The sequence below is a fragment of the Vanellus vanellus genome, assembly GCF_965231255.1.
Source record: "Vanellus vanellus genome assembly, chromosome: 9".
NCBI classification, from domain to species: domain Eukaryota; kingdom Metazoa; phylum Chordata; class Aves; order Charadriiformes; family Charadriidae; genus Vanellus; species Vanellus vanellus.
Window position 1 is genome coordinate 3,523,234 of NC_138914.1, and position 16,470 is coordinate 3,539,703.

The 16,470-nt window shown below is 44.6% G+C and overlaps 1 protein-coding gene across 1 annotated transcript in view; it reads right to left on the reverse strand.

The window, feature by feature from the left end:
* LRIG1 (leucine rich repeats and immunoglobulin like domains 1) overlaps positions 1-16,470 on the reverse strand; it is a gene marked incomplete at its 5' end in the record, with an annotated part of 92,568 nt that overhangs the window by 35,690 nt on the left and 40,408 nt on the right. The window contains one exon of the mRNA XM_082487876.1: positions 14,680-14,754. Within this exon, the coding sequence (XP_082344002.1) occupies positions 14,680-14,754 (75 nt within the window). The remainder of the gene's footprint in view (positions 1-14,679; positions 14,755-16,470) is intronic.

Here is a 16,470-nt window from a genome sequence, read left to right on the forward strand (position 1 = left end):
CACCTTCCCCTTTGCAGCAAGCCTGTCTTTTGGAGAACACTAATCAGTTTAATTCAGACCGGAGCTTCAAACTACTTGTGTGAAATTGATGCAGAGAGCAGCACAAACACACTCTTTTGTTGTTCGAGCCACGTTCACTTCCCCTCAGCAGCTGCCCATTAGAGAGCTGACAGCGGAAAATCAAAGCAAGCAGACCCTCAGATGGCAATGTGTGAGGGGCTTTGGTTGGACCAATTCAAATACAATCAGCACAAAACCTCCTGGTTTAGACAAAGCTTGAATTAAGGCTGCCTTGGCTGCTGGGAGCCTGCTGCCCAAATGTTTGGTGTGAAGCGAGGCTAAAGGCAGGGAGAAGTCACATGCTTGGCCTTCATGTCGTGTCAGCTTACAGAGCTGGCTGGGCTCGCAAAAAGGAAAGGGGAAAAAAAAAGCAGCCTGCCGTAATACAGCAAACCTATTAAACCAACACCTGTTATAAGCATCAAAAATAAAATCAAGCTTCAAAAGAGCGGCTCCGCACCTCGGGTAGGGTTCTATTAATAAGTGGGCACATTTTTAAAATTAGCATATGAGGGAGATCACGAGACTAGAAACAGAGAGATTAAAAAGTTCAGGGTTTGGTTAATATTTCCATACTGGGAAAGTATTGAAGAAACCAAATACTAGAGCCAGAAAGAGTTATAGGGTTTGCTACTGAAGGACAGGCAAGGTTTGGTGTCAGAGACGGGCTCTGCAAAGAAAGCGAGATCAAAGGCACCGTAACAGGAGAGGGATCGCATACACTGTGACTAACCGATGCCTGGAACTACCTGCCCTCCTCCTCCTCCACCTTCTCAATTCAGAGAAGATGGAGATTTAGTATTGATCCTCCTAGATGCATTAGAGACGATTCGAGGCATAGATTCCTACACTCTCAGCTTAGATGATCTGCCACCTGATTTTAGCCCATCACTCGCTACACACACACACAAAAAAAATCATGGTTTCAGAGTGGAATGCTGTGTCTGAGCAATTTTCCTGACAAGGATGAAGGGGAAACAATAAGGTGGAAGATGTGTTTGTGTTTACAGTAGCAGCAACATAAATGTTTCTGTTTGTTTTGGTCATGTTACTACAATCAAGAAGTGAAGATCTGTCCCAAGTGCTTCTTATTAACCTACAGAAAGAAGGAAAGAGGTCAATGTCATCAAGACCTGGACACGAGCTTTGAATCAAAGTTTGTAAAGTTTATCAAGGCACAACTTGCATGATTTTAACATGTTACTTGTACATCTTTTTTTGCCTCCAAAGACTTATTCTGGAAAGATTCCTCTGCTGTACTAGAACTTGTGAAAGATCTGCTTTAGAGCAGTGAAGCTATCTCTGCAGCAGAAGATGGAAGCGAATGTCCAGGTGACATGCTGGAAATCTGTGGCATGCCATCCCTGTGCACGAGGCTGTCCCTGAAAGCCTGAGCTGCCCCAAATGTATAAGCCCTCGTACTTCCCAACTGCTCTGGGAAGGCGCCACTAGCTGTATGACACTTTGAGCTGTCATGTCAGCCTTGCCAGGATAATCCACGAGCCTCAAGATTTTGTACCATTACAATATGCATTTTCATCCAACACTACATGTGCTGTATTTGCTTACGGGAACAGCCTCGCTGTCCTTTCAGAGTAAGGCTGCATGGGTTATTGTCGGGGCAGGAAGCAAGGATGCATGGAGGCAGCCCCCACTTTTCTCAGATGCTCTGAATCACTCCTTCCCTGAGGAATCCTGGCGGATTCCCAGGCTGCCACAGATACAGCTCTGTTTGTTCAGGTGCTGGTTGCACACACAAGCGCAGAGCGGTGGTAGACCAAGCAGTCATTGCATTTTAGGGTCAGCCACAAAAAAAAAAAACACAACCCACAACCCCAAAACACACACACCCACCAAAAAAAACCTCATCCAAACAAAAAAAAAGCACCAAAACCCCTTGTGTAATTTTTACAGGTATCCTACCTTTTCTTTAAAGGTTTAAATGCTCTGCCTGAGTCTGCATGTGATCATCTTTCCTCTCCCTGGTACTCCTTCAGAAAAAAGCCTTTCTAAGACGCAGCAAACAAAATCTGTGACCATGTTACACTGTTTTCATTTAAAACTGTCATACGTAAGTGTAAAGTGTGAACAAGCTGACAGAGCTAGTCCACCTATATCAAATTATAGCAGAAAGTCTAAAGACATTACTCCCATCTGCAGTGCATCAGCTTCAAAACCAAAATATTTCAGAGGGCTTTCATTCATCAGGTTATGCTCTTGCCTTGTGTTGGTGGGTTAAGATGGATAAGCAAACTACCCATAGCTGTAAGTAGGCTGGGACACAGGAGATTCAAGAAAAAGTGCCTCTCTTCTTTTAAGGGGAGAAAAAGAAATGCAACCTTTCATGTGTGACTGCATTTCTGTCCCAGGTCATGGACATTTGGCATCAGAAAGCAGTCTGGGAGATGGGATTTGCTCATCCATCCCTTTGGACCTGGGAGCAGCAGCCACCTGCAAGTCAAGTCAGCGACACTGCAAGGGCTGGGTTACAAACTCCTTATTCCCACAAGCAAGCTATTACTCATGCAAATAGTTCCACTGCAGTCAAGAGGACTATCCATGTGAGACCAGTGTGACTCAAGAGCTATGTTTTCACTATCTATTACGGGCTACTCTGTGGCCACTCACAGGACAAAACTCATCTCCCTTTCACACTGATGGAGTGCAACCATTGACCCTGGTGCAGGCCAAGCATGGCCTCAGAGCATCCGTGGGCCCTGGGTACCTGAATATGGGCAGATGCTGTCCTCCTGCCACGCACGCTCTTGTAGCTCTTTCATGAGGCAGCCATATGGATAAGAATTAGGCAGACATCAAGCATGCTCTTTAGAAACTGGCTTTTGAGGCAGCTGGACATAACCAAGGGCCTGGATTTGATGATCATTCATTAAGGGCTTTTGTTGGGTTCAGTATGAAACGCACAAAGGAAAGTCTTTCTTCTAATGTAACCAAACCCGCCACATCGAGATACATATTCTCTCAGGATATTTCTGCACTAGCAACGTTTATGTAAACTTTCTGACTTGTTAGATGTCCTTACGCTGTGCGTTCGATCCATTGAGGTAAGTGATGTAATTTTTAAACGCTCTCTCCCTCACTTTGATCTGTATTTATTCTCAATAGACTTTGACTTGCCACCATGTGATTTTCAATATTTTTTGCAATATGCAACTTCCTAACCCTTCGGCATTCAATCCCATTAGCAGAGTAAAATGTGTGGGGCAGGCAGCATCAGAAGCGAGTTATGTTTAAAACAGAGGCTGTCTTATCTCCTTAGCAGATTGCACAACCTGTTATGACATCAAAGCACATTAAGATTCCTGAAGACAAGACAGTCTCTGTTATGGGTACAGTCCCCCAATCAGCAACAGGGTGGTTCCAAGAGGACCAGAGTTTCTGCTCTCTTCTGGTTACACTGGATGTTTCATGAAGATCGTACTCCACAAAGTTTTTTTAAATGATGTATTCACAAAAGGCACATATCCATTAAAAGGGCCGTGTAAAGCATCTTTCACTGTCTGTCACAGACTCTCTGTAAGGAGCTTTCCTGAACTTTTATGAACTCAATACCAGAGCACAACCTTGCCTCCCTGCGTGCAGCTCTACCTCAAAACATCTCAGCAATTATCTTCAGAGTCATTCTGCGCATTCTTCAGTGGAATGATGCACCTGTTAGGGTTAGGGCCATGGATCTTCAGCAGGGGCTGCCCAACTTGTACTGCAGTTTGGCCAGTTCCCTGGCACGAGGGAGGGACAGCACCTCTAAGTCACTGAGCATAATCAATGCTGGTTTTGAAAGAGCCCATTTGTGAACACTCATAGCTGTGCTAGTTTTTCACCCCCTTCTCCAGCTCTCAGTCCAAACCACTGCTTGTCACCATCCATCGTCTCACAGTCCCTGACCTCAGTCTGGAGCAAGCACTAAGAAGGGCTTCAAAGGAGAGGACAGGCCCTGCTGAGTGCTGAACTCTGCTAAGAAGGAGCAGAACTGTCCTATAGGAATAGAAGGAAGAGAGACATAAGGTAAATGGCAGTTTTCATGCAAGAATGCAGGAAACCATGTAGCTCTGCACCAGCTGTCTGAATGGGGTCATGAGGCTCAGCAGAGCATCTTTGAAGGAAGGGCTGCATCAGTATTTGAAATGGGTTATTCAGTTGCTGGCAGATGACAGTCAGGTCAGTGTTGCTATGTTCTACATCTTATGCCTTTGGTCTGCTACTCTCTTGCTCCACCATTGGCTTTTCCTCTTCCACTTTTACCTTGAGGGCTTTCTTCTGCTGATGATACATGCCAGCCAAACTCAACTGTCTGTCACAAATTAAATGCATAAGCCAGTCCTCGAAGCCAAGAAAGAGCGCAGCTTCACCCCGACTTGTTTGCTGCTCTGACGAGTTCCTGCTCTCTCCACAGCCCCACACTTGCACAGCACCCAGCACAAGGAGCCACTCCATGTCAGGGCTGCTAACCCCGGCACCCTTTTCACTGACCTCAAAGATGAGTCAGGTTTGTGACAAGGAGGAACAGACACCAAGAATCAGATCCAGCCCAGAAGCCAATTTAACTAGCCCAGAGCAGAGGCTGCAGCAGCTACCCTGTCCCAGTCCCAAGCAGAGACAGCAGCCTCTTTTCATTTTCATTGCAGGCAAGTTGTGTGCTTCTAATCAACAAGGGCAGCATTTTCATTTGAAAACCAATAGGGCACTGGATCACAAGGCATATAGGCACTTTTATCCTTAAATCCTGATGCTGATTTTAGTTTCTCTTTGTGTAATAAATGATCAAAGTAAAGAAGATCCACCACAGCCTAGTGAGTGCATGTGTTTTGTGGGTGGCTTTGTTTTGCTTTTGTCTCTCTGCAGGAGTGAGGAGGGGAAAATACACAAGCAGAGAAGCAATTTAAGTGCAAACCAAATGTAATGACTCTGCCCATGATGCTGGGACATTAATCTGAACCATAATTACAAGCAGACTTCTTGATAGCATACACTGTTTGTGCCTGAAAGTCATGATGTGACACAGGGGCTTTTCTCACCTTTGACAGGAGCACAATGGAAACAGGTGGATTTAACTACACAACAGCTCTGTGCCCCTGATGCTAAGGCAGGTAAAAAAAGGACAACCCACTTGAATATGTCTGCTCTCCAGACCAAACTCTCTAACTCTCATGGAACTTGTGGCAGAAGTTGCTAAAAGACTTGCCCCTTGAAGAAGGCAGCAGTTGGAGAAACACATTTCTGACTGGCCAGTCAAACTCCTGTTAACACTTTAGAGATGTAGATAGGCTGGCTGGTTAGTCTGTTCCAACATGACACACACTTGTGCTCTGTTGAAAGGGCTTATCTGTCTTGTCAGCAAAGTCACCAGAACAGGGATAGCCTCTGGGCAGACTTCAGTGTGAGCTCTGCTCGCTGGGATTGTTCAGCCTGCAAGAAGGAATAGCTCCTGTGTGGAAAAGCGATGGCCAAGTTAGCAAAGAGAACAGCTCTTCTTAACAAGTCCAGGCACCCTGTTATTAATAAAGCACATCAAGTAGGAAGGATGGCTTGAGGAAACTGCAGAACAAGGTGTCAAAAGATCCAGACAACAGAAAATTTGAGCTCTGAAGTAGAACTGCTATTGTGCTAAGTCAGGCTGGTGTAAAACACTAACTGTTCAAGCTTCCTTAGAACAGATCTTGTAAAAATCAGTGGTAAGCATTTACCACCACTTAGCCAGTAAGTTATTTGAGCTTCTTTAATAAGACCATTTACTTCTTCAGTTCCTCTTATTTTGAAAAAGACGACAGTTGTCTCAAGAACATAATCTGGAGGGGAAAAAAAAAAATGTCTTCAATAAGACCACCAAAAGGTGTTCCTTTTCCAGGACACCTGAAAAATTACAGAAAGTCCAATCCCTTTCCCTGGCTGTTTATGTTAATCGCCCCTCTCTTTGGCAACTGCTTCCACGCAGTGTGTGATCTGCAGTATAAGGATTGGGCAGGAGAAAATATTTTAAGTCTAAAAACAACGAACCATTTGTAGATTCCTTCTTTTGCCATCAACTCTTAATTCTTCCCCTCTCCCCAACTTATTTTTCTCTCCTAAGAGCTGACCACTAAAGCAGTTGTCTTTTTACTCATATGCCCCTGCATTCCTGTTTCATTTTTCAGCTACCTTTGCTATTTTCCCTGATGTGCAATTGAACATTAAATGGTTTGACAGGCAGAACATGTACTCACCCAACCACTTACTCACAATCAATATTCATGTGGAATTCCTGTTAACAAGCAAGAGTTATGCACACTCTTGGAAGGGTGGGTGGCGTCTTAAGTGATCACTTCATCTAAAGGTACGACTGATCACTTTCTTGTTTACCTTAACCAGCAATCAGATCTCCCATCCCACATACACCCAGCAGGGCTGTTTTTGCAGGAATAAGATCATAACTTTTGACATGATCTCTATTGTTCATCTTTGCAAATAATCAGGGAATTTAACGCGGGTTTTAAATAATAGAAAATCCAGCGCAGCGTCAGCTTTTATTCAGTTAAAAATGAGCTTTCTAGAGATGTTTTTGCTAGTCTTTTCCAACCTAGATGTGGCAGGATCGCATTTTAGTGAACACTGTCTACACGAGTGTTTCTTTACCCTGAATTACACACTATTCCTAATGGTGCCAGTGGAAGCAATGATGGAAGTCTTAAGCATCGTATGGAGCAGAAAGTAAATGGCAAAACTGATGTTTTACTCACTGGGCTTTGAACCACATGGGCAGGATTCATTTTTTAACACCTCTGCTGAAACAGTTTTAGCCTTGTTCTATGCAGAGGAACTAAAAGACACTGCCTGTTCTCAAGCCCTCCAGGACGCTTGAAGGTAAACAAAATGGAGAGATTTTTAAAGTGCTTTATGGCTCCATACTTTAAGAAAAAATAAAAAAATCCCAATTCTAACCCCACCCCTGTTCTAACTTCTCGCTAGGGATCTATCTTATGCTCTGAGCAAGCACCACTCGTCTAACAATCAAGATAAACTGACAACTGATAATGAGGACTAACCAGGCAATCTCAGTAAGGAGGAATGCACAGAAACAGTAACGCATATTGATAGTTTCCTGATTTTGTGCAATTTTGTTACAAAACTGAATCAGCCAAGCTTTCAGAGAGAAAAAAATAGGTGGAGAATTCTACCCAGAAATAATTTAACTTGCTTTTATTGAAGCCGCAACTCTGCTTTTACTCACCCCTGAGCAAACTAAACTGCTATTACTAGCAGTTTTTAGGCAGGAAACTCCAATATGCTGAAAAAACTTTCAACTCAGCAAGTTATTTATGTTTGAAATCTGCTCAGCCTGTGAAGACTAACAAAGGAATTGCTTTTGTAGACGTGTGCTTTATTTGCCATATGCCATTAAATGAGACAGTCAATCTACCACAGATATTAATAGTAGCAAGTTTGGGCTATTCTAAGGCTCAAATATGAGGCTATTTTTCATATTGACCTTAACAAAAGATCATGGTCGCAAATGACCCTAACTACTAATCTAGGCTTGATCTGCAGAGGCACAGAAGTTGGAAACCATCTTGTGCATTGTACATGACACGCACCTGCCCTCGGACAACGCATTCAGAAAGATGCTTTACATTCAGGAGTTAGATCTGCCCTGTTGCAATACCTGCTCTTCAGCTTAGAGGAAGCAGGCCTACCCAAAACAAGAATTTACTTGGTCTTGGGGTGTAATGAATGTGGTACGGACAAACAAAAAAGATACTATTCCAGTACTCCAACTTCTCATCTTGTGCCCTGTCCCACAAGACCGCTTGTGTCCTCTCCTTTGTTTTTAGAACAAAAATTAATCTAGCATGGCCCGCTAAGCAGCACACAGATGTCAGAGCAGACCTAGCCCAGCTCAAAACAATTCTCTACGCACAGAAGAAGCTGCCACAGCTGCACAAGAGTTACCCTCACTAGTAAATAGATAATAAAGTAGCCTCAAGGGGTAACTGGTAGTCTACAAGCTGCCTTCAACTTTCACTATCTTCTTCCTCTGGCCAATTTTTACACTGCTCTATACATGCCCAGATTGCTTTCTGATGCTCTTTTGTTGAGTCCAAGGACTATGTGCTTTACTGCTGTTGCTTTTCTAGAAGAAAAGATTACTCATTTCCCTGGAATAGCCTCAGATCCTGTGCCACTTCCATGTGCTCACATTATATCTGAAAGCTCGAAGAGGACATGCAAATGATTAGAAGACTTCCAGCAGCCCAAAAGAGAAGTCAAAACAGCGTCTCTTCTAGTGCTTGGGAGCATATGATTAATGAGAATTTCCTCCACTGGGAAAGGCTCTTGCAGTCTTTGGCCTCAAAAACTAGCAGACTCTAAGCACCAGAGCCTTACTATGAACTATGAGCAAAACAAACAGGAGAGGTGGGTTTCAAAATATCTTATGCCTGTACGTTGCTTGCATACTGAACAACCTGACTGCCAGCATTTTTTCTGTTCACCTTTCCACATCAATATATTCACATTCAAAAATAGAAGCTGCAGCCTGTAGCATGGACCAAATCCTCAGAAAGCAGCTCTTTCTCCAGCCTCTGAGGGGAACTGCCTAAGTAAACACTAGAGAATTGGTCTCTGTAGACGTTACAGCACGTAAGAACTGATGCAAGCAGGGGCTGGGGGTGAATCTGCTCCCACCGATGGATCTACACCTGCAAACACCACTTTGCCTTACTCACCAGAGAAAGTTTTCTTCGTGCAACTAATTATGCAGCATGGCAGGCAGTGTGGTTTTCTGAGCCACCCAAGACACGTCCTGCACACAGGCAGAGCCTGCTGACTTCAACCGGACCCCGCACACGGCTGCTTCTGAGTCATCTAGATTTTGTGCTTATGAGTACAAAACCACTTGCTGTGATCCAGATGGAATTAACAGAGTATTCTCCTTATTTCTAATTGTTAGATCATCCTTTTTTAAACTCCAGCAAAGATGACTTGCAGACTAATTCTCTTGGGGGGTCAAGGCAGTTGTTTTGTTTGTACAGCAGTTAGCACAGCAGGATCCCAGGCCACAAATGGCCTCCAAAGCTACATCTATACCATCGTGTTAGCTCAAACCTCAATTCTTCATTTAAGCCCAAACTTCCCAACTATCAACACCGCCTACACGGAGGTTTATACTCTGGCCTAGTCAGGAACATGAAGTGAGCTCACACCTCACGTAGAGACCAGCTCAGCTCTATAAACAGCACAGATGCAGCAGTTTTGAGCTCTTTCCTCTAACAGGGGTCACCCAGAGAGGCTGCCACAGGCAGGAATAGAAGCTGCAGTTCTGCCAATACTCAGTCGAGTCTTCACCATCTTAACTTGAAAAGCAAAGACAAACTGGAGTCACATCTCAACATCACCACCTCAGCTCCTGGGAAGAGCCTGCAGAAATGAAGGTGTGTTTGCTAGATCATACCCGGATCAGCAGAGTACAGTGACTGCTAGCATTGTTTCAGCTAACATAGCACGCCACATTTGTCTTGGGTGAAAGCAAAACAGCAGCTCCGAGAATCTAATGGACCACATGGGTCTTTAGAAAGAAGCTCTGCAAACCTCATTTGACGATGCGAGTGAAGCAGTGCAAACAGCACTAAAATAACAGTTGCTTTCCCCAGCCTTCACTAAGAAAGCATGAGGCAACAGCTCCAGGAGGAGGATCAATACTATGGTCCCAATTCTGCCATGTTAGGGATCTCCAAGACCAGTCAACTCTAATCCAGTACAAAGTCTAATGACATACAACGAAAACTAAAGCTCAAGTCAGGCAAGAAACAAGAGTCACAGTACCGATGTGACCAATTTAACCAGAATTTTAGTGAAATCCCCAATGCTTCAGAGGAAGAGCTCTCCAAGAAACCATGCAATTCAAATGGAAGCATTATTCCTGATCCAGAAATTACTGGCGACCATCTTTGATGTGTTTTACCCAACATCCAGATGGAATACTATAGAGTACCCTGTTTTTCATGAGGCCCACACTGCCTCAATTGGCATCCGAGCTCACCAGTCCTTTCAAGCAGATCTCGCATGTTCCCTGCTGCTCCCAGTTTCCAATTCTCCATGTATTTAGTTTTCAAATTTTACATGATATATTTTGCCTGTGACATAGTAGATCACTTACCCTTCTCCTATTAGCCCTCTCTGTTTAATTACAGTTTAATGTGAATTGATCTTTACATTAATGAGCCTGTAAAGAAGATTGATTTTCTTCAAGAGACTTTTATGCTCAGTTTGGCAGCGGAGTAGTCCTATTGATTTCGCTTTCATCAGTAAATAGGCTGCAGAGTGTCATTGCATCCTCTGTGAATCAGCTAATCCTATTTCACACCCTTTTGCTCCAAAAATCCCAATTCTGACTTCCTTGTTATCTGTGCTTATTCTGAGCAAGATCATGGGGCCAAAGAATCTCAAACAGCACTGACTGTTGCAAACACAGCTGACTGCCGTGGGTCACTATCCCCTTTGTTCCGAAATGGTTGGGGGCTTAAAAGACTTACAGTGAAAGTTATTTTTAAGTGTTTAATCTGTTAACTTCCTTAATTCCTAGCCAGCTAAGGACGTGGCACAGAGCGTGCTCTGTTTACCACGCCTGCTTCAGAGCTCTGGTTAGCAGGCTCTCCCCTGCGCTCCACAGCTGTGTAACAGCCTGTGCTGGCGTGCCTGCATCAGTGGATGCCGACGGAATCAGGCCGGCTGCCTTGGAGCCAGGGCAGAGAATAAGGATCCACCTCCGTCACCCTGTGCGGACAGCCCCAAAGCCCTCCAGGATGCATTTACCCACATGCAGGTAGACAAAGCAGTGGCAGACAGGTCCCAGAGTAAGGGCTGAGCTTGCGCCTGCACAGGGCTTTGTGGGAAACCTGTAATAACAGACCAATGCAGAGCTGATTGCAGCTCAGGTCCTCCTCTTACCTGGCATGCTAGCGAGGCTAAGAGACTCTCCATGCAAGTTAGCTGGATATAAACAGACTCAGTTCTGCTGCAAATCAATGGTTCCTTCCATCCTCCCCTTCCCCACTAGATCAGGTAACAGAGTCTTCTTGAGACCCGACAGAGTTAACACACTTGAGTTGCAGCAGAACATTGGGAAGGGAAATCCTCAGCCAAGAGAATGTCAGTGAAAACATCCTGCCACCAACTCCCAAATGTCCAAGTCTAGGAACTGTAGCTAAATTACAAATGCTGTGGGAATTTCAGGCAAGATTCTCCTCTCAGCTACTCCGATGTAATTTCGGAATGAATCCAGATTCAGTCTCTCCCCCTCCCGGCCGAATTTCCTGGCTTTTGTTTGCACTAACAGATGTTTGCATTTAATGTCTGTCTTTATTTGGTAACCCGTAGATTATTTTTCCCCTCTGTTCTATTAAAAGCCTTATCAAGTCCCTTATGTTTGCTCTTGTTGAGATGAACGACTTTGGCAGTATTTTCAACGGGCAAGGCAAACAAACTGACTCTTCAAGGAATAATTAAACTGAACTAAACTTCATGGCAGCATATTAGGGCATAGCATGTTTGATACATATGTTATGCCTGCATCCATCTGCGGCCTGAAACATCCAAAGATTTGCAGAAAAGCTTGAGAATTCTCTCTCCAACAGATTCCCACATGCTTACATACGTACATAAGTGGCCCACGGTCCACACGCACATAGGGTCAAGCAAGTTTTGGGTGATGGAGACAGGTATGGGAAACCTCAAAACAGGGAATGCAAAGCTCATTAAAAAAGAACTTTATGGAAAATCTGCCATACTGCCAAGCTCAGATTTCTTTCTCCCAGCACCAAAAGGAGAGAAAGTCTCTTCCCCAGTTTAGGAAGAGTAGAAGATGAAGTAACTCATTCAAAAGGGCTGTTTTGAGTGACAAATATACAACCCTTGCTTTTCTAATGCATTCATAGCCCTTTGGAAATACTTAACCACATGCAATATACAAAACCTACTTCAGAGGTTTGTGAGGTAAACACACTTCACACATTTCTAAACACTGGGGAAAAAAAGGAAATGTATTTATTTTTCTTTAGCAGTAAGAATCCACTGTAACACTATATACTTAAACATAAACCAGTTTCTCAGTACACAGTCTTCATTATGAGTCTTCACCCTGGGTTTGGTTTGGCAGCCTCCCCACTTATTACTTCACAGATTTGAAGGCCAGAAGAAACCAGTATGACCATATAATCTGATTCTTTACATCACACAAGCCCAAAGAACTTTACCCAACAATTTGCGTATCAAGCCCATTAACCTCGAGTTGAACTAAAGGACCACCTTTTAGGAAGTCATCCAATTGATTTAAAGACTCCCAAGGATGGAGAAAGCTTCACTTCCTCAGCAAATCATTTCAATGTGAGTTAGTCAGCAGCATCGATTAAAGCAGGTACTTTAAAACATCTTTCAGATTATTTTTACCTCTGATAAAAATTAAAAGGAAATGCAAGGGGGAAAAAAGTGGCATTCTGTGAAACACGCTAAACAAAGAGAGCCTTCTTGCAGAGGCATGACAGCAGCATTACAAATCCCGCTATCAGAGTTATTTATGTGTAGCAGCTGAGGAAAGCAATACAGATTTCTGGAAAGTGATACTAAGCAGGTCTGTTTAGAATACCATCCTTTTATCATTTGGCTTTGTACCTTCCCCTTCCTTCTGCACCACTCTGAAATTTCAGAGGAGCTGTAAATCTACTGCCTTCCACCAGTCAGTATTCCTCCTTTCCAAACTGCTTATTTCATTTCAGGAATAAAAAAAACTCAAAGCTCTAGCAATTTGGTCTTTTGCCAACGGCTAAATTAATAGCAAAAATAACAACAGGGGCTTGTGAAACTCGGATCATTTATAGACTTCGTGAGAAAGAAACGCCGATTTGGGGGGCCTAAAACTATATCCTGGATGGTAAATTGTATGCAAGCTTTCCACCCATAAATCAGATCTCTGGAGTTTTTTGAATCCCAATGCATAACACACGGGGTTATGTGGCAGTCTGCTAAGCTCAGTTCAAGTGGCAGGCAGATGGCCTCTCATGTCAGGGGATCGTGCCTTGAACAAGAGATGCTGCTTGGAGGGAGTTACTGCCCCGCTCTGCAACCAGCAGCCCCCAGATCACGCATCCAGGCTTCACATGTGGTCATGCAAGCGGGGAGAGGCTGCAGGAGGCAGAAATCAAACAAGCTGGTTTCACACCAACAGCATGTGACACATTTGACAGGTCTGATAACTGCTGAGACACAAGCCACCCCTCTACCCAGGAGGTGAAGTGGTTACTTATGTATTTAACAGAGATACTTGCTAGATCCAGCCCTGATGATAGCAGAGGAGCACTTCAGCTCTTCGTAAGCTCTGCAGGAACACGGTATACCCAAGAACCAGATCAAAGGCAACCATATCTCAAACAAAAGCTAAACTCACTTCACGACAGGAGTGAGATATGGACACCAATTTGAAGCTAAGATCCCTAAACTGAATTAAGACAGTGAGGGAGTTCTGCTTTGCATATTTTAACACTGCCTGATGGAAGAGCAGGAACGGTGCCAGTTCATTTCACTCAGTTCTGTCCTTGATTTAAGTAATAGGAATGTATTTTTAGTCAACAGATCAAGGCTGTCTCCAAGTAAGTCAGAGCCTTTCGAGCATGAGAGGTCAATCACCTGGTGATATGAACACGGTCATTTTCCACTACAAGGAGAAGACAATCCATGGCAAATATGGTCACCTGCCTGTGGGTGTCCACTGCAAGGCCATACACGCTGGGAGCCATCGCTTAAACTGCTCAGCACTTTGCTGGAGTCCGTATTAGCTATAACCACTTCCCCTTCCCAGGAACTTGGGAGGTATCATGCATACCTCAGCAAAATTCCTTCTCAGTGTGCATTACAAGCAGACACATGCAAAAATAATTTTAGAAATCCGCACTCTTAAGGTACTAAGAAGTTAGATATGATAATGTCTTTATTCCCTTCAGCAGCGTCCTCAACCTGAGATCCTCGGTGGCAGATACACAAGGGCTCTCAGGTGTCTAACACTTCTGCAGGCACCTAAACTACCAAAGTTAGGAACTTCAAAGCTTCTGCACATCTAGACTTACAATCACCACTCATTCCCTCAAAAGAAAAAAAAAAAAAGAGAAGTTGAAAGAGACCATAAAAATGGGTCTGGAATGAATTCCCTGAAAGATTAAGACGTGAATAGTCTCTGGCTTGAAGAGAAAAGAAGAAATGACCAGAACAGGGACAGGGAAAAAAAGAACAGTAAAGAAAAGGTAAAATTATATACTCCTTTAATAGCACAAGTATAACATAATGGCTGAAACCCAAAGACAGATGAGAAAAAATAATTTTATTCAATATACAACTAACCTGTTTAGTTTACTGACATAAGTTGCCACTGACCATAAGCACATTAACTGAGACCAACCTCATACAAATCACACAACTCCAGAAGACATTTCTTAATTACAGTGCTAACAAGCCTGATAATGAAATCTGAAGAGTCAGCAGAAGTGGGTGGGACACAAACAAAACTCTGGGTCGGTAGCAGCTAAACCTACCCCACAAAACACAGCCCAAAGTCAAAAGCCTGAAGAGGCAGCAGCGACTTACAGGTGGAGGGAACGGATGCTGGAAGCAGTGGGTCCCAGGGAGGGAATGGCCGTCAGCTCGTTGTTGTTCAGTCGCCTGCAACAAACAGAAATTAGTTGTTGAAGCAAGCAGCTTATGATCAAGCATGCAGGAGCAGCAGATGGCCGCAGCGCTTCCGTATCCATACCCCTGACTCCGTGGGAGCACTGACATGTTGGCAGAGGCCTCCATCTCAAGGAGTTTGTCTGCATCTCTAAGTCCCACCTTAACCTCCCAACCCAACCCTTTAATAAATGAGAGCCACCGTAACTGGTCCCACAGTATCTTCTTTATAAAAACAAGGGTTTTTTTCCCCTTCCCACCTACTCCCTTTAGCAAAGTCAAGTGCCACTGAAGAAGGCTCTGTGGCACAGGCCTCCATTGATGCGCCCGAGTCTCCACAGTCATCAGGGAGCTGAGCCCGAGACTGGAGAACGTTGGCACTCACAGCCACAATGCAGCCACGTCCTTCTGCCTCAGGACACTTAATTTATCTAATTTATCTCCCTCCCCAGGCAGCAGCCCCTACTCGCCCCCTCCATGCCAGGCCAGGGTGTGGGGGCCCAGCAGGGTGCCATGGCAGCCTCAGGCCTCCCCCCAACACCAGGCCAAGCTCTGGAAACCCCACAAGGGCAGCCCCATGAAGCCAGCAACACACAAAAAAATTGGAGCTGGGCACAGTAATGCCACCAAAAGCAGGTAACCTGCTCCAGCCAGCCACCTGGGGAGCACCATGCAGGCCCCCAGGGCTAATGGCAATTGCAGACGGGGCCCCCCTCCTGGAAACACGGTACAAAAATGTCCCCCTCAATGGCCTAATGTTTGAAGTGTTTTTGTGACTGAAAACAGATCCTTGCCATGTGACCGGCTCTTCCTTGGTTTAAAGAGCCCTTGTTTGTATGGTGAATTAGTCAATTAATTACTGTAACAGTCGCTTGTCTGGCTGCTTGAAAATTACCTAATTTCTTAGCCATCTTGCCCGCTCCCCCGCTGCCGCATGCTGAAGCCATTAAAGCCAAGCAGGGCAGCACACGGCGGCTCCCCAGGACCCCCAGCCGCCGGAGGCAGAGCCTTGCTGGGTCTCTCCCTGCTGCTGCCTTTAAACCCTTCCCTTCCAGCAGGGGCTCTGTAAGGGGATCTCCAAAGGATGACGATTCGGGGGCAAGCAGCAGAGCATCCCGCAGCAGGCAGGGGAGAGCGGGGCAGCTGAACTGTGCTAAGCCGTGGGCATGAGTTGGGACAACCCTAAATTACAGTGTGGTTTGTTTTTTTGTTTGCTTTTTTTTCCTTTTAAAACTATTTTTGGCAGGTGGGAGAGAACAGCGATACAGCCATCCCAGAACTTCCTTCTGACTCCTCCGAGAGCAGGCAAGATATTTGATTTCATGAGGAGTTCCAGGCGCTGCTGGGATAAAAGCTTTACTCAGCCTCGGCTCTGCCTCTGACATTATACCCGTACCTTAAAATGTAAGGGAAAAAAGCCAGATGCATTGCAATTCAGCAAGGAGCTCCACTTTGCGACTAAAAGCTCGTTGTTGCTCATATTATAGCAAGGTCTAGAGCTTTCAAAGGTACAAAGCAAGCTGGAAAGAGCATTAAAGTGCTTATAATTGTGCCATATTTTCATTAACATCTAACTGAGCATCTTTTGGCAAGGCACAAGAGAAGGATAACTAGGCCCACCCTTCACTAGCCCAGGTCAGCTCTAGTTAAGCAGCTCCAACACCAACCGGCGTCTAACAACTGGTGGAACCCTCCTCTGACATAAGTGTG